This window comes from Haliaeetus albicilla, chromosome 11, assembly GCF_947461875.1.
Source record: "Haliaeetus albicilla chromosome 11, bHalAlb1.1, whole genome shotgun sequence".
Lineage (NCBI taxonomy): Eukaryota > Metazoa > Chordata > Aves > Accipitriformes > Accipitridae > Haliaeetus > Haliaeetus albicilla.
Window position 1 is genome coordinate 841,071 of NC_091493.1, and position 19,558 is coordinate 860,628.

At 38.2% G+C, this 19,558-nt stretch overlaps 1 protein-coding gene and 1 long non-coding RNA gene across 6 annotated transcripts in view; one reads left to right on the forward strand and one right to left on the reverse strand.

Annotated features, from left to right (window-relative positions):
* The window catches only part of CTNNA3 (catenin alpha 3), a 531,540-nt gene that overhangs the window by 8,979 nt on the left and 503,003 nt on the right, over window positions 1-19,558 (reverse strand). For all 3 annotated transcript variants that reach the window (XM_069795730.1, XM_069795731.1, XM_069795729.1), the window contains 2 exons: window positions 15,795-15,900; window positions 8,037-8,171 (listed from right to left, as the gene is read on the reverse strand). In XM_069795730.1, coding sequence (XP_069651831.1) covers window positions 8,037-8,171; window positions 15,795-15,900 — 241 coding nt within the window. The remainder of the gene's footprint in view (window positions 1-8,036; window positions 8,172-15,794; window positions 15,901-19,558) is intronic.
* LOC138687662 (uncharacterized) lies at window positions 3,059-8,777 on the forward strand. 3 transcript variants are annotated; one of them, XR_011326776.1, is made up of 4 exons: window positions 3,059-3,419; window positions 3,905-6,354; window positions 6,463-8,132; window positions 8,641-8,777. It is a non-coding gene; the product is annotated as an uncharacterized lncRNA (long non-coding RNA). The 3 variants fall into 3 exon arrangements; XR_011326777.1 differs by having other exon boundaries at window positions 3,905-4,563; XR_011326775.1 differs by having other exon boundaries at window positions 3,905-8,132.

The window sequence follows — 19,558 nt, forward strand, 5'->3', positions numbered from 1 at the left end:
ATTATTTTAGGGTTCTTTCACTAAGGTTGCTATATAAAATAAAGTGATTTAATCCCTTAAGATTAGAAGTAGCAGAACAATCCAAACAGGTAAATTGTTATAAGAGTGAAATCCTGACTGTTGAAGACACTGGAGTTTTTCCTTGGCCTGGGCCAGGATTTTATCACTAGTTACTTGCCTTGTTTTCTGAGCCAAGGATGTTGTTTACATTTCTGCAGTTTCTTCTCCACCAACAATTTCATTTAATGAAAATGGAGATCTTAGTGTAACAGTGAGACCAGAAGATGGGTGTTCAAGAAAGCACAGGAAAATGTTCAAGAGTTGGAAGCACTTCATTAACTACCATGTTTCTTCATATAATTGCCAGATGATCCATAAAACCTGTCATGGATTCAATCCCAGTACAGGTTATATATAAAATAAGCCAAAGGGAGATGTGCCATTGCAATTCTTTTTTCCCATTACTGAAAACTGTTCCCTCAGCGTTTTGCTCACCTCTGCTTTGCCATGCTCTCCTCCCTGTGGGATATCGGAGAGATTTCATCCCAATTTGTAGAACTGGCCTCAGGAAATCTGCTTTACCATTTGGGCAAGTAATCTGGGGGTGTTTCTTTTCAATGAGCTGAGTTTTCCTAAAAATGTGGCTATTCTGTTGGTTATCTATCTCTGACTGTCTATCTAGTAATTACATTATACACCTCAAGGGTATTTGGGGTTTGTTCTGCATTTTACCTATTTTTCAGGTGGGGAAATGGAATCTAATGAACTAAATAACTAACCATTACCAGGATCTGCCTCAGGCTGTATAGGATTCAAAGACCTGAAATTAAGTCCTATAATTAGACCAGGCCCTGCGTCCAAGTGAAATGATAAACAACTTACATAAGTACTGTAAAACCGTTTCCCTGAAACACCATAATGGAACATATGCTTAGACAGGCGGTTAGTTCAGTCCCTCCCAAGTACTGCTGCTTTCACTTGCAGGAAGGTTTTAAGAAAAAGAAACTATTTTATAAAAAACAGGTCCTTGAGAAAAAGAGAATGATGGTTTAATACAAATCCTTTCCTTGCTGTTCCATCAGCTGCTTTAGTTTGTGAAGAAACAGAGCGCTTGTTGCAATAATCTTTTGCATGCGCTGAGGCTAAGAACTATAAAATACATCCTGATTTTACTAATTAGCAAAGTAATTATTATTAGGAAAAGGTGAGTGTCTTGTAGTGTACATTACCAGTAATACTTCTTACTGCTTTAAATTAGTTTTTCCTGGTAGATGCAGTTTAGAAAGCAATACCAACAGAGCTGTCTGTAAGAAATTAACAGGAAAAAACATGCCTCGTTTTGCTTCCAAAGGGCAGGAGTTCTATATACACACACCTACTGGCATACACTAGAGGAGCACTGAAAGATGTAGCGTTATTGCATTAAAAAAAAACAAACAACAGTGAAACATCTCTGTCAACTCTCAGTAAAAGAAAATTTTAAAATAATATACCAGCTCTTAGGGGTTAATGTCAACTTGTAGAAAATTAGCGGTTTAGTATTTTCAGAATCAAATACCAATATAAGAAGTCATTTTATGCATAGTATAAGGCCCTACAAGTAGCCTTCCAACATGAAGAAATACCAGCAAGTGAAACAAACTGTCTGAACAAGGAGCTGTAGCTGTGCCTGTGGCACACGCAGGCATCAGCTTTGTCAGAACAGCAGCTATGGACTGAAAGCAAGGCAAAAGAGAAATTTTTTCACTGAAGGTCGCACAGCAGTAAAAGCAGGACAGCGGTACTGAAGTCAGTGGCACAAACTGTCTACCTATAATAAATCAAGTGGGCTGTGACAGTGGCCAATATTTCAATATGATTGCCAACTTGCTGCTTAGCCCTTTGTTCCCATTCTTCAGTCCAGTCCTACAGGAGCTGCAGCTAGGAAGCCATTCTGCCCACCTTCCCTTCTCTTTTAGGTGGAAAAAGCAAACCCAAACAGAAATCCTAAAAGGAACTGAAATGCACTGCTCCCTATCTCCTCCCCTGCCACAGCAGCAGCTCTTAAAAGAGTTCAGCAAAATGCCAGCTCTTGCTGTGTGGCTCCTCTCTAGCAGGAACCGAAAACCTCCCAACTGCAACAAAGGTGTTGAGCAGCTTGCCGGCTGCCACAGTACTTGCATGCTGGCTGAGACATGATTTTCCTGGGGTATGGTCATCTGAGGATTGGGACTGTGTCAGCCAAAAGCCTGGTGGCAGCTACAGACACCCTACCTTGTATTCTTCAACATGCTAGCTTATAGCTTTGATTCCATGTGTTTTTACCTGCAGTATAGCCTTCACAGCTGAAACACAGTCTTAGCAATATTGTGCAGGCAACTTTAGATTTAACTGGCGTGGGAAGTCGTCGGTAACTCGGTAAGTGCAACAGATGTTTAAATCTTGCCTTGAAGCATGAAGTTAGAAGTAGTAAAGCACCAACATTTGGCACAAAAGTGAACTTACCTCACTGTTTAAGTCTAGTTCTTGAGATACCAACAGGAAGAATCAAAGCAAATCAAATGAGACATTTGCAGGAAAAATAGAGTGAAACGGCCTCCAATGCACAGGTAAGGCTGGCTAACCTGGGAGATCTTTTCTATGCTTTTTATCAAATTCTGAGAACTCTCTCTTCCAGATTTCTGTTTCTTTTTTTTAAGGCCAAAAAGCTTTGTCTCCCTTGCCAATATGAAATGAAATACAAGAAGATAATGACTACTAATAGCACAAAACAGAACTGCCTGGCAGAAGTCAGAGCGCACGATGCTTGCATATAGGATATGTTAATTTTCTGCCCTGCGATACAAATTCTCTTTATTTAAAGCCACTGTTGGGGAAAAAAGCAAGCTGGCAATGTGCAAGCCTATCATTGTGCAGTACTTGTAAATGAATTATCGGATTATCTACATAAATGAATGCAATTACAGTCAATCTGCGTACTGCAAATGTTACCCCACTATATTGTGCCTGAAGAGGCACAAATTTATTGTCCATTTCCTGTTTAATCACACCTAGTGAAGATTTACTGAATCCTCACCATTTTTACTTGTGCAGCTTACAAACTGGCAATGCTAGCTGCGTTATTTAAAAATTTTAAGTATTTTATGGGAGCATGAAAGACTAAATACTCATCAAGGAAATTTTTCATGAATTAAAAAAAACAAACCCACAGTGAATGAAGAATTAGAAGCCAATGAGTCACACCTCTCCCTCTCTGTTTCTGTTCATGGCCCTTTACAACCGCTATAACTGGGGCTCTGAGCATTGCTGCGCCACTGGCTGGAGTGAAGGTACTGGAGCTCAGGAAGGGCAGTGAGAAAGGCAGGTGTCCACCTAACTGCAATAAGAGACTACAAGATTATATGGCCTGAAGTCAAAAAGCCACTAATTGAGGAGAGCAGGTAGGAGGACCATCAGCTGGATACTCCCGGAAGCATGCCAACTGCCCCAGGCAAAATGGCCTGTTTAACCCACACTAATGATATGGCAGGGGTATTGAGGAAGAAACATTCCAGGGGAGGCTGTCAGAGGAGTGTTAGAGGGAAGACAAGGACAAGGGCACAGGGACCACAGATGAAAAACAACTGAAGAAGATAATGTCATATACAGAATGGATGACTGTGAGCTGTGTTTGTGGATTACAACAGACTTTTTCATATGCATAATGCTCTTTGTTGTCATGGGAGTAAGTCAGTCCTGAACTGCACTATGCTGGCAGTCACCAGCACCTCCTTAGGTACAGTGCTTCTGTAGATGAGAATCCGTTTTCCTGTCGACAGAGATACAGGTGCTCTTATACCATGGCATTGCTGACCACTGTTACATAGTAGTATACAAGGTTAATCTGTAATGCCATTTTATGTCTACTTTACTTTCTCCTCCATAGCTTCATCCAGAAGAGGATACTGCTAAGACAGATGTTGTGACTTAGCTCTATTTCAAGAAGGCTGTTCTTTCTTTTACAGATCTACAAATACATGATAGAGTAAGACTATATCCTCTGCTCTTTATCCCTCTGTTCTTTCCTCTGACTTGGTCTTTAGGCTTCAATAGAGGATTTTTTTCATGAACTGCTACTCTTCTTATGAGGAGAAAAAATTTTAAAATTTCTTAAGGCCAATTTAAATCTGAGATCCTTGTGCACAGTTCTTATTGTTAGAGAAAGGGAAGTGTGGGGTGGATGTAAGTGCCATCTTATATCTGTACAACAGTGCTTTTGTGTGTGGATTTATGGTCTGTCACCAGCTTTTGCTCCATCATTCTCACTTTCTACAGCAAAGTTGACTTGCCAGTGTGGCAGTTGATACTAGCCATCTGAATGTGGAAATCTGTAATTTCTCACAGGAGAGAGGCTTTCCTCCTCAGCTCTTCTGTTTGCATACACCTATAACAGCTCGTGAGGGAGACAGGGAATTGCGAGGCGCAGACAGCTGAGGGATAACCATGAATCAGGTAGTTCAATCTTGAGCAGACATGTATATACATGGGTACAGAAGAGAGAAATCACAGCGAAACAGTGAAAGCAAAAAATGGAGCAACCTGCAAGTACAATTATTTCCTTTCTAATTATGCCCTTTCTAATACACTTTTTCCTGTTGCAGATCTTCACTATCCAGAGGATGGATACAGTTTCAGATACTCTGAGAGTCATGGGGTTTCTTACTTAATACCTAATGAAAACTTTACTATCTGCATAGGCATGTGCTCTTTTTTTCTTAATCATGCCTGATGTCTCTTTTTCTGGTTCTCATTCTTTATTAGCATAAATAGATAAATGAGAGAAGATCAGGACTGGGGAGAATATAGTCCTGTTCCAGCTACAGTTCCGACTCCTTGAAAAAAGAACTTTGCTATTGATTTCATGTGAACAAAATCTGAAGATTTAGCAGTGTTGCATAAACCATAAAAAAACCCTTTTGGCTAAAAGAGTGAAATTCAGCTGCCTGAGCAGACACTTGACAGATAATCAGGGCACAGATGTTCTGTCCACATATTTTCTATAGAGTTTTCTCCTTACTATGCTCCCAGATCTTGTGTATGTCTGCATGTGAGTGTGTGTGGCAGGGGAGATAACCTCTGTGCTCTCCTATGGAGAACTTTTTGTTTTGTCACTTTTGCCAAGGCCACTAACCTACATGACCAAATTCTTAAGCCCCCACATGGACTTTCAAAGCCAGAATTTGCTCCAGCTTTTAAAAAAAGCAATTCAATCATCAGCCATGTTGTATCAGTACTGAATTTCTCTCCCTCTCTGCTTATCACTTTATCCATACAAAGTATTTTTAATTCCCATATTCTCCTAAAATTGAAGCAAGTCAAACACAAATAGTTCATTTACATATAGATTAGGACAAGCCTTATAAGGAAAGCCATCACAGAATGTTGTAGTTGCATTTTCACATAACCACAATTTTAATTGAAAAGGGACAGTTGAGCACAGTCAATCATGAATGCCCTCCCCTTCCTAATAACAGAGATTTAGACCAGTGAGACTTTTTTTTTTAATTTTATAAAAAACTTTTATAACCACCAATACCAAACGGGTATGTCTACACTGACTTTAAAGGCTTTGGTTGAGAGCGCAGATCTCTTGGAGCATTGGCTGGCAGTTTTTCTCTCTTTTATAGGCCTAACTGTATCACCCGTATTTAAGAAAAAATACAGTCACTGATGGAGCATTTTCCAAGATTGCTTTAACAGAGTAACAACCAGAATTTACAGTGTCTGACCTCAACTCCGTCACAAACACTTCCAAAACTGTCCAGAACTCTAAGCATGTTCTTAATTTCCACTGACTCCAAGCTAAGCACCTGTTTAAGTGTGTTTATTGAACTGGGGCTGAGTTAAGCATTTATTTGAACAAGTAACTGCTTTCCTGAACTGGAGTTTCTGGATGCACACAATATATGTCCTCATCCTCCTTCCTTGAAATAGGATTAAGATCTATAGTCATCTGTCTGGGATTATGAATGAAGTTGAGTTTGGGTTTTCATTTTTAGAATTAAAATTTTTGCACCAGGATTATGTACTTCCCACTGTTGACAGAGGAGTGGCACAATAAAATGGTAAAGAAAACAACGTGAATATCATTACAGCAGGAGAAACAAAAGAGCAAGAACCAAACTAGGCTTCCAAAATTTCTTGCAGCAAGTCCACCAATCAGTTGCAGTCACTAATGGAAACAGGACCAGGAAAATTACAGATTGTATTCATCAGGTGGTATGCAGATTTTTGCAGGTCGAGGATCCATGTGAATCCAAGTTTGCCAAAGTAGTGGACACTTCAAATCAGATACACATTGTGATGTGCAAGAAGCGATATCTTTTAAATAGTTTTGTAAGCAAATCAGGTTTATCTATTTGTGTTGTGCATTTGTTCATTTGTCAATCCTCCAGTAACTTTTAACTTGCTAGTTAACTAACCTCGGATTTCAAAATTTCACAGAGCCACAAGAATGCCAAAGACAAATAATGAATCTCTACCAGATCACAAAATCAGAGACTGTATAGAGGAAAAAAGAGTCCCAAGTGAGAGGTCCCCGAGAGGAAAAGACAGAGACAGCCCAATTTTTGCTGGCTCTGAAGTGGGTGGCCAGCTGCTTGCGGCACAGCTGTAGTGGACTTTGGGGCAGGTTTACGGCAGATTCAGTGTTCGCTCTATCTATCTATCTATCAGGATCGGGGGAGCACATCAGAAGCACAGAAGTTGCGGTAAAAAGCACTAATACTCTAAGAATGATGTAAACAGTTTATGTGCAGGTGAGTGGGAGAATGAAGTACTGAAACAAGGCCTCTAAGCACAGAGGGATATGTGGATTTCTGCTGTGTGCAACCATTGGGGGGTAGGTTAAAGACAACATGGGGCAAGGAGAGAGCAAGGATAGCAAAGGACAATCACAAAAGGCATGAAACAATGACTTTTGGCTTTATTAACCACACTGCTCATGGAACTGCTTGTAAAAAGAAAGAACAAACAGATAATGAAGGTAAAGTTGATTCATTTACAACCCAAGTGAAAAGAAGTATTTGCCTCAGAAAGTATACATTCAATTCAAAATCACTTGCCTGTAGGTTCCAGAGATTTAAATACAGTCTCTGATTTATCATTTAAATAGCCAACAAAAATATCCTACAAATTAAGTGTTTCAAATCTTACATCAGCAATAGAGGCTTCATTTTGCATTAGTTTATAAACCATATAAAATGTACTAATAGTTTTAGTGATACATATATTCCTGACTATGTGAATGTGAAGTTATCATAAAGAGGAAAGTATGTAAATGGTAAGAATGTAGGGTGGGAAGCTTTTGTTACCTGTTTTTTGTACCATTTAGCAGATTTTATGTCTTGAAATCATAATCCCATATGCTACAGGTAACAACACTAACAATCAAAAAAATTGTGAAGGTGAAGGCATTATATGAATGCCCATGATCAGATTAGTGCTGAGAAGTGCATAAAAGTTCCACAAAATCATAAACAACGGTATCTTTTCCATGGCTAATGATACTTAGCTGTAATTGAGCTAATGACTCTTAAATTAATGCAAAATGAAGAAATCTACTCAAGAATCAAGTCACCTTGCTCTTAATTGTCTTTGTTTCTGTAGAGATGTAGAATAATCCTTCATCATTTCCTTCTGAACTGAAGTACATCTCTGGGGATTTCTTTTTGTGTACACACACGCATACTCCAAATATGTTAAATAAATGACCCACTATCTTAAAATACGTTACAGTTCTTAAAACCAAATCACCCCAGAATAACAGGAAGGAATAATATATTTTGAGAATTTAAAATAAATAAAAAACAAACGCAAGGGATTGCTATTTCTTTTAAGCCACCAGTCTTACACTTCACTGTCTCAGATTCTCTGTGTTAAGTGAGTGTAAAAACCAGTGGGGAATAAAACAAGAGATTCAGGACTACACGGGAACACCTCTCAAGCACAGGAAAGCACAACTCAGATTTAAGACTTAATTTGATTAACGGAGTAATTTATACCATTTTTCTACTTACAGCAGACATGATGAGCTCTCCACCTAGATTCTGAATTTCTGCTTTAACTTGACTGCAGATTTTGAGCTGATGGGAGTACAGCTTGATCTGTTCTAGGTAAGCCAACAAATCCTGTTTGCATGATTGGTCTGGACACTGAAGATTAAGAAAAGAACAGTTAATAATGCATTTCAGCAATTGCAGATTCAAAATATTGTCTCAGACATCAGGTTAATACTTCACTGAGGAGTATTCAAATTGTATGCAAGTGTAGCCTTGCTTTTTACTACAGCTATATCAGGTTGCACAGTTCATTCCTCTTGTGAAGCTTTTTAACAAAATAATTGGAGGAGCTCAGAATAAACCTAAACTTCCTCATATTCACTTTTTATTTAACACTGCTGTGCTTGCCTTAGCAGTATTTCTAAACAAATTCTTTAATGTATGGAATAATTACTTTCCCTTCTATTCCTAAGAGGTTATGATTTCTTTTTAAGCAGATACCTACATTAACAGTGATACTTATGTGGGCAAATACAAGCATAAATGCAGAGCAATCTTAATGTTTATATGAAATTATTCTTTATCGTATAATATGATCTATGTTTTTTTGTGTTCCATTCAGAGTTTATTCAACTTGATCAGCAGATCTTCTGTATCAGTGGGAACAGGAAAATAAGAATGTCTTACAGAAAACTCACCAATTTCAATACTTTTAACAACGCAGTTTTTTTTATAAAAAATAGCATCCTTCTACCCTCACTTCTGTGAACTCCCAAAATACTTGGAGTACTTGGAGGGGAAATGCCGCTCTGTGAGTACCAGGCTAGACACCTAAGGCCTGGTATGCATTTGTTCTAAAGCTGCTTTTCATTGCTTTGGCAGTATAAAGGAATCTTGAGGTGAACGGTGAGTCCCTATTGTGCTACCACAGCTGTAAAAAGTCAGCATAAGTAAGAAATAGATCCCTACAGTTTTTCAGATGTGTTTTTAGCCTGTGTGCTGTACTTACATTATAATATGGTCACTGTAAAGAAACAATAACATTCCCACCAACTGCAGTTGCAGCAGTCATCTCTGATTTTGTATAGTTATTTAAACTTTTGGTCTTACGGAATTGTGGTCAACAGATTTAAATCCAAAACCTGCCAGAAGTCAGAAAAAGCACAGATTCTACTTAACTCATGAAATGCTTTGCCTAAACTACTAGCTTTGCTGAAGAAACTTGATACTTGTTTAAAATGGGGGTGTGACAATTCTACTCTTCATGACTATGCAGTATGTTTGGTTAAGCAAACAAGTCCATGTTTTAGACTTAGGAAACAATAACAATGAGTAAGGAAGATTAACGTGAACAATTTTAAATTAATTTATATGAATTAAATGTCAGTCTTTACCTTGTGTTCTGCCAGATCCGTTACGAAAATGTTTTCTATACTTTGACATAGTTTAGGAGAGAAATAGAGGAGTTTCTTGACATCCTCTTTTTCTTATGTGTGATGTTTTCAAAGTGTTAGTGTATTATGGAAAACTATACTAAAATACGTCTTTGTTTCTTGCTTACTCAACACTGCTTTAAGAACTGCACAAATCAGTATTTACATCCTGGTATCTCACTGGCTGTTTAGAAAACTGGAATACTCATTGTTTATTTAATTTTAATTAATAAAAAAATTGTCCTTCCAGTCAAATACAACTAATTCCTTTAAACATCAGAATTAATTATACCAAGACAGGGTGTATTTCCTGGAACAAGACGCTTGCTCCTCCATTTTTGCTTTTCTTAAATACACTGTGATTTACATTTTTCCACCACTGGAAAAATTCAAGAGATGGGCAGATAGGGTGTCGATGTAGTGTCTCATCCACTTCAAATAGTGACAATGTCAATTACAGAACTTCAGAGACAAGAATAATTTAACCTTATTATATAGTACTCTTTTACATATTGGCAGGCCAGTCACATTTACTATTTTCCTCATATACCATTTGAGAAGAAATGTGTAAAATTTTAGGAATGCTAAAGGTGATATGCATCAAAGACTGGGAAATTGCCACTCAAGAACAAAACCTTGAAGTTAAAACAGTTCTATGAAAACACTGGTTCAGTGCTCAGTAGCATTCAAAAAAAGCAAATGCTAGGCATTATTAGGAAAAGACTTCTGAAATGTGATTATGCAACTGTACGACTCTCTGGTATACCCACAACTTTACTACCCAGTGTCGATAGATATGGTGCATCTCTCCCCTCCCTTGCCTCCTACAAGGCACATAAGACAACAGGAAAAGGACAACAAAGATTTTTATGAAGACAGGTATTCTTTCCTCCAATAAAAACCCAAGAGGTCATTAAAAGTTACTAGCATGAGTTCAAACCAAAAGGAGATGGTTCTTAACACTATGTTGTTAAGTTGCAGAAATCTTTGTTGCAGAATGATTATACTAAAAGCTTACATGGGTTAAAAAAGTTACTGGACAAATCAATGAAAAACATCAAGGACTATTTAATGTATCAATGTATCAAAAATACGTTTGGTTAGGTAAATTCTTGAATGGCTGCTGGAGGTTGGGAGACCATATTGTCAAGTATCATGAAACACATGCCATTATCTCACCGAGTTCTGTATATATTCACTACTGTCAGCAACAGGGTATTGGCCTCAATGAACCTGTGGTCCAACCAAGTGTGCTCATTTTTATGTACTTCACCCATAAAATTTTCCAAGATCAAGGCAGGGACCAACACAATGCAAAGAAGAGGCATTTACAGGGGCAGAGATAACACTCTACACTACTTTAAGCAGGATAAAGTACTACAAAAAAATTAAAGCCTCATGCCCTATAGCATATCCCAATCAACCATGAACAGATGTTAGAAAGAAATGTACTCTGTAGAGCGGATATTCCATAAGGAATCCTCTATATATGGCTCAGAAGAATCTGGTGCAAGCAACACTTGCTCACTAGTGAAACCAAGCACTAGGCTGCAACCGAAGGACAATTAATAACTTCTGAGTTTAATCATCCCACAGGCAATTGATGGTTACCAGTTTAATGTCTCACATTCTTAACTGGAGAACCTGGCAAAGTATGAGAGGTTCTTTCCCATATATATTGAAGGTAGTGAGGTGTTAAGAGCCTTCCATTAAGAACAGGATCAGAACTGACTTGCATCCAAATGATGCAGTGGTGTTTTACCCAACAGAAGTAATATCCAGAAGCCTCCAGGTCATCTGATAAATTATGCAGTGAAACCAACATTCACAATCCAAGTGAAAAAGCCACTGGTACAGCAGTGGCACAAAAGACCAAGACAAACAATTGTGGAGGAAATTCTGACTGTAAACAATACTGTTCTTGCTTTACGTTGATTCCATCCCTTTGCTAACAAAGCTGGTAGCATTTCTCTAGAATCTCAATCTGTCTTCATGGTGAGTAATACTCTGTATAATCACACACAGATCCACTACTATAAATACAAATGTATAATAATTTATTGCAACTGTTTATTACCTGTAAGCTTGTAGGTAAGATGATCCTGTAATTGGAAGATCTTTTCAGCACATCTGCTTGCATCATATTCACTAGCTAATCATTTTAAAGGATGCCTGTTTAGTTTTACTTTCAGGGAAACTTTTTTGAAGTACATGAAATCAGCTTCTAAGTCAGGAGACTACCTGGTTCTGTAGCAAGACATGTTTCATACTGATCCCTACACTTGCAGAATTTGAAAGTAGTTAACTTTTTATTGCCTTGTATTGATCCTAACCGAGAAACCACTGCACATGGAGAAGTTAGTGACCCACACAGCAGTTAACCTGAGTAGGGCCAGGCCTGGGCTGTGCTGTGGTGCACAAATCCCTCGTCCGCAGCATACACCTAGCTAATGTACGGCAGCAGAGGAGCTTGCGGGCAGCTCCCACTTGGTAGTGGTGATTGGGACACCGGCATATCCTTGCCTTTATCTAGGACTGCAGAAAGGAGTTCTCGTGTCAACATCCTGTTTGACAGTGGAAATGATAAATGGAGTTGTTTCATTGTAAGAGAATCCCGTAACAGCTCAAATGACCAAAATGGGGGAATCTCTTCTACAGAGAGGGTCTGCCCAGCATGCTGTGGATGGCTCCAAGGGCCATTCGGTGCTACACCACCTGGGGTTCCCACCACTGAAAGGGATGTAAGATTATCTACGCTATTCTTTCCTTACAGTGTTAGCTCTGACAAACAGCATTTTAAATGACATCTCAGAGAGTCTGAGTGCCTGTCTTACTGGGATCATAGCGGACCAGCATCTCCTGGTGCAAAACAACTGGAATACTGAGGAGGCTTTTAATAAAGATCTTAATCTACAGCACACAGCCTTAAAACCAGGATGTACTAACTGCCTTAATCATCTTATGGCTTTCAGGTCACAAATTTGACAATGAATTTGAAACAATCTTATTTTAAACTAAATTTATTATCAATGTACTTGTGATTAATTTGCCTAGTTTTATGTTGATGCAGTACTGTAATTATTTTCACAGTTGTTAACTCTGAGTCATCTTAAAAGTGCTGTATGGACTCAAATACAACTGAATTCTGCTAATTATACCATACTGTGTTCCCTTTCCTTCAAACGCAGGAAGAGGGGTTTATAAAAATCTGAAATGAAGAACAGTGTATCAGAGAGGTGCTGCTGTGGCTGACAAGTTATAAAATACTGCTAATACAGTTTCAAGGTGGTTTGTGGTTTTTTTTCCCTCCTAAAAGAAAAACTGTATGAATTATGTCATTCCACAGTTCTCAATTATGATTCTCTAAAATTACATGGAGTGTGAACCAAAATCATTCATTTGAAAATGTTTTATAAACAGGAAAAGGTCAAAGAGATATGACAGTGATTCTTCATCACGCAGTGATTGCGTCTTTGGGGTTCTTGCTCAGGTCTGAAGCTAGATGGAGGAAATAGAGCAAGGTTTTGGCTTTTCTTTCTTGCATGTAGCTTTGAATACTGAAAATGCTATCATACATTACTGTCGTCCTGTTAACTACAAAGGCAGAGTAATATTGTTGAATCGTGGAACAACTATGAAGTGATGTGGCCTAATTAAAGGACAGTTTCAGAAGTGGTAACAAATACTTACAGGACAGCCTAAGCTCAATAGCAAGAAGTGAAACAGTGATAAGAAAAGTACGCGCAGGAAGAATGCAAGGACTTGTATCTTGTAACAGTTACTTGAAAATTGGTACAATGTAGAGCTATCTATTTTCACTTTTGAAGCAAATCATACAAATCCATTTTTACATGGAATAAAAATTCCACATAATTTAGATGTTACTCAAAGGCAACAGGTGACATATTCCACTAAAAAGTATTAATGCTGCTGAGAAAGGGACTCATAAAACCTCATCAGAATTCACGTTCCAGTCTGTGCACCAAATTCTTGCAGCATTCCTACAGTTTGGACCAAATTCAGCGAACAGCTATTCGGTAGCCCAGAGGAATGTAAAGTTTATTTTATTTTAGGACCCCAAGAGAGCCAGGCATAGGAAATTTGGCAAAATAACAGCTGAGAAAAGGAATTACTGGTCTTTACAAACACCTTGCAGATTAAAAAAACGCAGTGAGAAAAGAGCTTTGTAAGTTAAAAGATGACATGGCATGGGCAAAAAGGTTACAGAAGTTAAAAGATTTCTAGCCATCTGAGGAACGAGAAGATCATATTAAGCCTCTTTGTAATAGGAGGAGTAAAGGCAAGATTCTCTTTTTTACTAAGTTTGACACATGGCTAGCAATGACTGTAGTTGTGTTCACCACAGAGGTACTGGAAGGGCTGCTTTGGTTCATCTTTTTTAAAAAAAAAACAAAACAACTGTATATGCCTATTTGCTTCTTGTGCTTGTAATAAGAAATTACATCTAAAATACACCTCTAACTAGTGTATTTCAGATGCATACTAGATAGCACAAGGAATAAATACCAGGGGTCAGGTGGTTCAAGGGTATCAACTGTGTGCAAGCTCTGAGCTAGGACAAATAGAAATAATTTGAGTGAATTCAGTAAAAGGGTTACAATAACTTGAATGACATCACAGCAGCTATGAGGGTACACACGAATTATTAGCACTAATGATTCATGGCTACTTTTTCCTCACACTGATTTGTTCATGTTTCTAGTCTGGACTCACTGTAATAATACAGAAAAAGGAAAATTTTAGGAAATAAATATTTCATTGAGACTGGATTCCCTATTCTAAAACAAGCAAGAGATGATGATGCTTACTCATCTGTGGCTTTGATACCACATTGTTTTCTGCAATAGATCAGTGACGGTTTTGAATTTTAATTTGTAATTGAAAAAATCTTGAAAGGAGCCATGCTGCAATGCTCTTGAAAAGAGAGATGTGCTGGAAGAATATTTGTCAAGATCACAAATGGGGACTCAAGACATTTTACCTAGTTTTGCCACAAATCAGATCACAACTGTATATATAGATCAAAACCAGAAATTCTTTGTCTTGTTACCTGGAATTCAGAGAGGAATATGACAGAAAACACTAATAGATTGTTGCTGCTTCACAGATACTAGAAAAGCAAGCGTTGTGTATGAAAATCAAAAGTGAGGGGAAGAGAGAGAGAATGTGAGGGTGTGGAAGACAGCGACTATACCATGCTACCCTGGACCTAAAAGGCAGTCACAAAGACTAGGAATGCTTTAGATTTGATACTTGCACACTGACATTTCACTACACTCTTCTATTGGCACTGTCTGCCCCTAAAACAACCAACCCTACTTAGTAAAGAGGGCTGCTGCATGTGACAAGTTGCTTTTGGTGTATTCATTTACTAAGCTACTATGCAGTCGTCTTAGCCCAGAAAATGAGCATGCTTATTGATCTATGTAGATCCTGGTTTGGGTATTTTGGTGGAGTTTTTTGAGCGACTGGATGTTTTAAAGATCCAACGGAAATAAAGTGGACCTTATAGCTCTAACACTTTGCATTTGATGATGATACATATTTCTTTTAAATGCTAAAAAAAATCACCTCGAGACTACAGCTATGCAGAGGCCAAAACTCAGACTATCCAGAAGGGTAGTTACATGGAAAACCATTTGACATCAATACTCGAAAGAAACAGCCAGTGTTGGGGGGCAGAGATAGAAGATTACCTAGGTACAGCAAAAGCACAGGTTCTGTAATTATCCATGTATAGAGATTAGGGTAGAAAACAAATAATTGCAAAGACAGAGGAAGAAAGTCAGTAATCTTACTAAGCACAGTGCTGAGACCTAGCACCTGCCCAAAACAGTAAGCCTGCTCAGCAGAACTCTAAGCCAATGCAACACCCTTGTGTTCCCACACCTAAGCTGACTCACCTGAAACAACTCAAGTTGTTTCTGCATAATTTACCCAGGGAAGTCAAGAATGGACTATACTATACATGTAAAATGTTGCATTCATAGCTTAAAGGAACTCACAAATATACACATATGTTCAAATACATATGTAGATAAATGTATGTACATATGCACGTGATACATGTACACATATATTTATGTGTGTTTTTAAGTGTATATGAACAGACACATGGATATGTATGAAGAAGAGAATTGACACAGACAATTAAGACAGGATCTATCTATCCATTGCTTCAGAAATTGAGAAGAAAAGGAAAATCTGAGGTAGGTCTAAAATGTCACAAGCACTTTTGTAAGTGACCTTCTTAGGTGCTAGAGGTTCTGTGGATGGATTAATCTGTGACAAAGTTTAATGCACTGCTGCGTAAATAACCTACCTGATTGGCAATCAGCCGTGCTAGGACATCCATCCTTGATCCTGACTCTGAAATCATTTTTGCTGCATTAATTACATCAGATGTGTTCTTCAGTGGTCCTCTACCCCTTCAAATGAAACAAAGAACCGTACTACATTATTCAAAAACTGAGAATAAATCACATCCATGCAAATTAGGCACAGAAGAACTCAACTGAATAAAACAACTAATCCATACAGAAGCAACATTAATTAACCCCCACCCCCCCCCCCCAAGGGTTTTCTTTTTCATGTCCCACAAATTTGTGTTGTTTGGCATCAACTGGATGCAGAAGTACGAGAAGGATGTCACACAGTTTTTTCATACTGGAAGCACAACCCACGCCAAATCCTGAGAATACAGATTTTAAGAGACTACTTTTGCCATTCGCTATTCCTGTGGTTATATGAAGTTTATATTCCTTTCCCTTCCAGGAATTTTCTAGTAAATATGTTCAAAGAAAGTTCAGCACAGCGATGTATTCTGAGACTCATTATAGATATCTGGTCAGAGCAATAGTAGGGTTTTTTTTTTTAACTTAACTGGTGTACACAAGCTTGAATGGAACTATATGAACAAGGCTCCAATTAGAACTAACAAATGCCACTCAAAGTCCAGATATGCCATATCTGAAAATAGTTTCCAAATAATTTCATAAATTATTCAAAGAAGAATTTTCAATTTAGGAAAACTGTAAAGTTCTTGTGAACAGTTGTCAAGAAGCCAACCTCTTCTTTTGTACAACCTCCCCACAAACCTAAAAACTTTAATTACTTGAGAATGTTTCTAGAAAGTAAGAAGTAAAATGTGAATACTTAAGGTAGGTGATATTGACAACCATTATCTTCACATTCTCTTGTGCTTCAGCTTCTTCAGTGTTGAAATACTTCAGCTAAACTAAAGTCAACACTTAATTGTAATTCACACATGTATACAGTGAGCAACCCCACTAAACTCAACTTTGCATTTCAAGGTCTTTGACAGGAATACTTTTAGTTTTATTATGTAAACATTTAATTCCTGAAGGCCTCATATAAATTTACAAGTTTTGTAATGGACAAAGGAAGTGGACAACATGAAAAAAAAAAGGCTATACTTCTTTGTTCAAATGAGGAGACCCTTTTCCTCGAAGACAATATGGTTTCACGTATAAAGGCAAACCATTCCAGTAAAATACTCGTTTAGCCTAAAAATCTTATCGTACGTAACTATACAAAAATTTCGTTCAGTAAAAAGACCCTGATGACAACACAATATGGCAGATAATGTTTAATCTTTTCTTTTCTTGATTAATTGGAGTGCTTAGCAAAGAACTATGTGTTAATCCTTGGGGGAAAAGCATACTTGACGAATACTTTACAAAATCATACTTTAATAATTTCCTTATTCTTAACTTCTGAAGCCCACATTTGGAACAACTCAGAATCGGGTATTTTATGTGTTATTTTTCCACAGAAAGGTATCTTCTTCTTATGGAAAACCTATTTAGCGAATTGACCAGTTTATAGAAGAATAATAGTGTATGTGGGGAACGAATTTGCAAATGCAATCCTATGTGTCCAGGATTAAGTACTCAAACTTCACAATACCCTTCATTTGCCTTTCCTGATGTTTTTCCTTCTGACTCTTAGTTTCACAACTGAATTCGTAAAACTGCATACTAAACCTTCCCACCACCTCAGTCCACTGATTAGTTTTTCATTGTTATTTGCACTGTGGCAAGTTCCAAAGGCCATAGGTATGTCACTTGTCCATAGCAAGTACTTTAGATGCTCTACAAGTTGTAAGCAGTCCAGTACCCTCCTGGAAAGTTACAACCCAGTCTACCAGTCAAACAGCACAAAAGGTGAACACAACCCAGAATTAAAGCAGCAGGGAAAGGAGAGATGGCATAACAGTGCAAGTAATTTCTGTTTAGGTAATCCTTGTGAGTATCAGCCAGCAGCTTTTTTGACATCTGAAGATACGCTGGCCATGCATTTTGAAGGTGAAGTTGTTTAATTAAATTAGCAATTTTCTTGTACCTGTGCAAGTTCCTCAGAGGATCTGGCTAACAAGAATGAAGCAATTCTACCCAAGAAAGGTATTTCAAACAAATGAAAAGTATTTCTTTCCACCACAAATACAGCTACCATGAGAGCCATTAGAGGAACACTCAGCAATGAGGACTGACAAGAATTCTGCTCCACTTGCCACCTAATAGCACCAATGGTTCAAGTTCTTCTCCACTACATTCTCTAAGAAATGTGGGGCAGGATGCTTATGAGCTATAAACCACAGCTAAGTCTTGAAATAAATGCTTAGAAATAGTGTTTAACAATGCCTCAGGCTTATATTAAAAAGTGCTGAAAATCCAGCATGTTAAGTTACACATACAAAGACGGCTCCTTTTCTACACAACCAAGAAGAACTACCTGTGCTCCATTTTTCACCTCCACATAAAATCCAGACCTTTTACATAAAGTGCAGGTTTAATTACCTTGGGGTATGGCATAATGAGCCATTAGTCCCAATTTATGATGTTTGGCAATTCTACCCACTAAATACTTTTAAAACAGTACTTGGGAGAGTACACCAAATCTGCTGAATCACCAGCCAAACGGAAGATACAGACAGGAAAAAAACTGGGATGAAATTTCTAGGGCGACAACTGCAAACTCTTAATTTGGACATAAATAATCAACTGCATGGAAAGAGAGCAATATAAACTCCAGAGCAGGTTTTTAAGAAGATACAGGGGTTATTACAGTGGGTCAGTCTGAACAAGAGTCCATGAGGTACTGCTGTTATGAAAACAGCAGATGCCACACCAAGGTACACAAATAGGTAGATATCCAAAAGAAAGTTCTCCTTTTGCTTTCTCAGTTTTGGTAGTTCTGTGTGGGTCTCCATGAAGACAGTTTTGACACAGTTGGAGACTGTCAAATAGGATTAGAATGTCATAAATATGACCAATAAGGAAAGACTGAAAGGTTTAAACCCTTCTTTGATAAAGAAATTTGAAAGTTAGGAGTGGGGCAAAGGAGGAAGCATGAGCAAGAGAGGCTGTAGGATACACATGGTAACAGTCTTCAAATGGGCTTCATGGCTGTAGTGGATAGGGGAGGTAGTATTGAGCCCACATTCTGGAGAAGTTTCAGATGAGGCGCCGAGATCATGGGGAACTGGAACAGAGCAGCCAGGAGGCTGTGGCATCTCCGCTACTGGACAAGACTAGACAGACATCTGTTACGAATGATGGGATGATTTAAGTCCCCTTCTGAGGTCTCTTCCAGTCCAACGATTTTATTTTAAATTTATCAAAGAAGTTTCATGTTGTTTGGTTGAATGACTACCAGTTTCAACGTGTGTTGCCTTCTAATGTTATCGGTGCAGCTGTGCATTTTGTGAATTCCCAGTTTTCCTGATTTAGCACCGGATCAGCAGATTCAGAATGCCACTAGCTCAGATTAACTCCCTGAATCCAGATATTAGAGACACAAAAAGTCTATTAAATCATCTAGGTTGTTTTCCCCAGCCATTAGACAGCGTCCTACCAGTTTTATATTTACTTGCATTTTGTCTGGCAAGTTTGAAGTAAGAAAAAAACCACTTTGCTTGGGAGGCTGTTTCCCTGAGCTATCCATCTCACTGTCTGGAGGGGGGGGGTTTCAGATATTTCACTTAGTTCTCTCTCCATATCATTGTACCAACATCCCTTTCCTCCTACAGATGTAGTCCGTGATCCATCTCCACCAGGTGCTGAA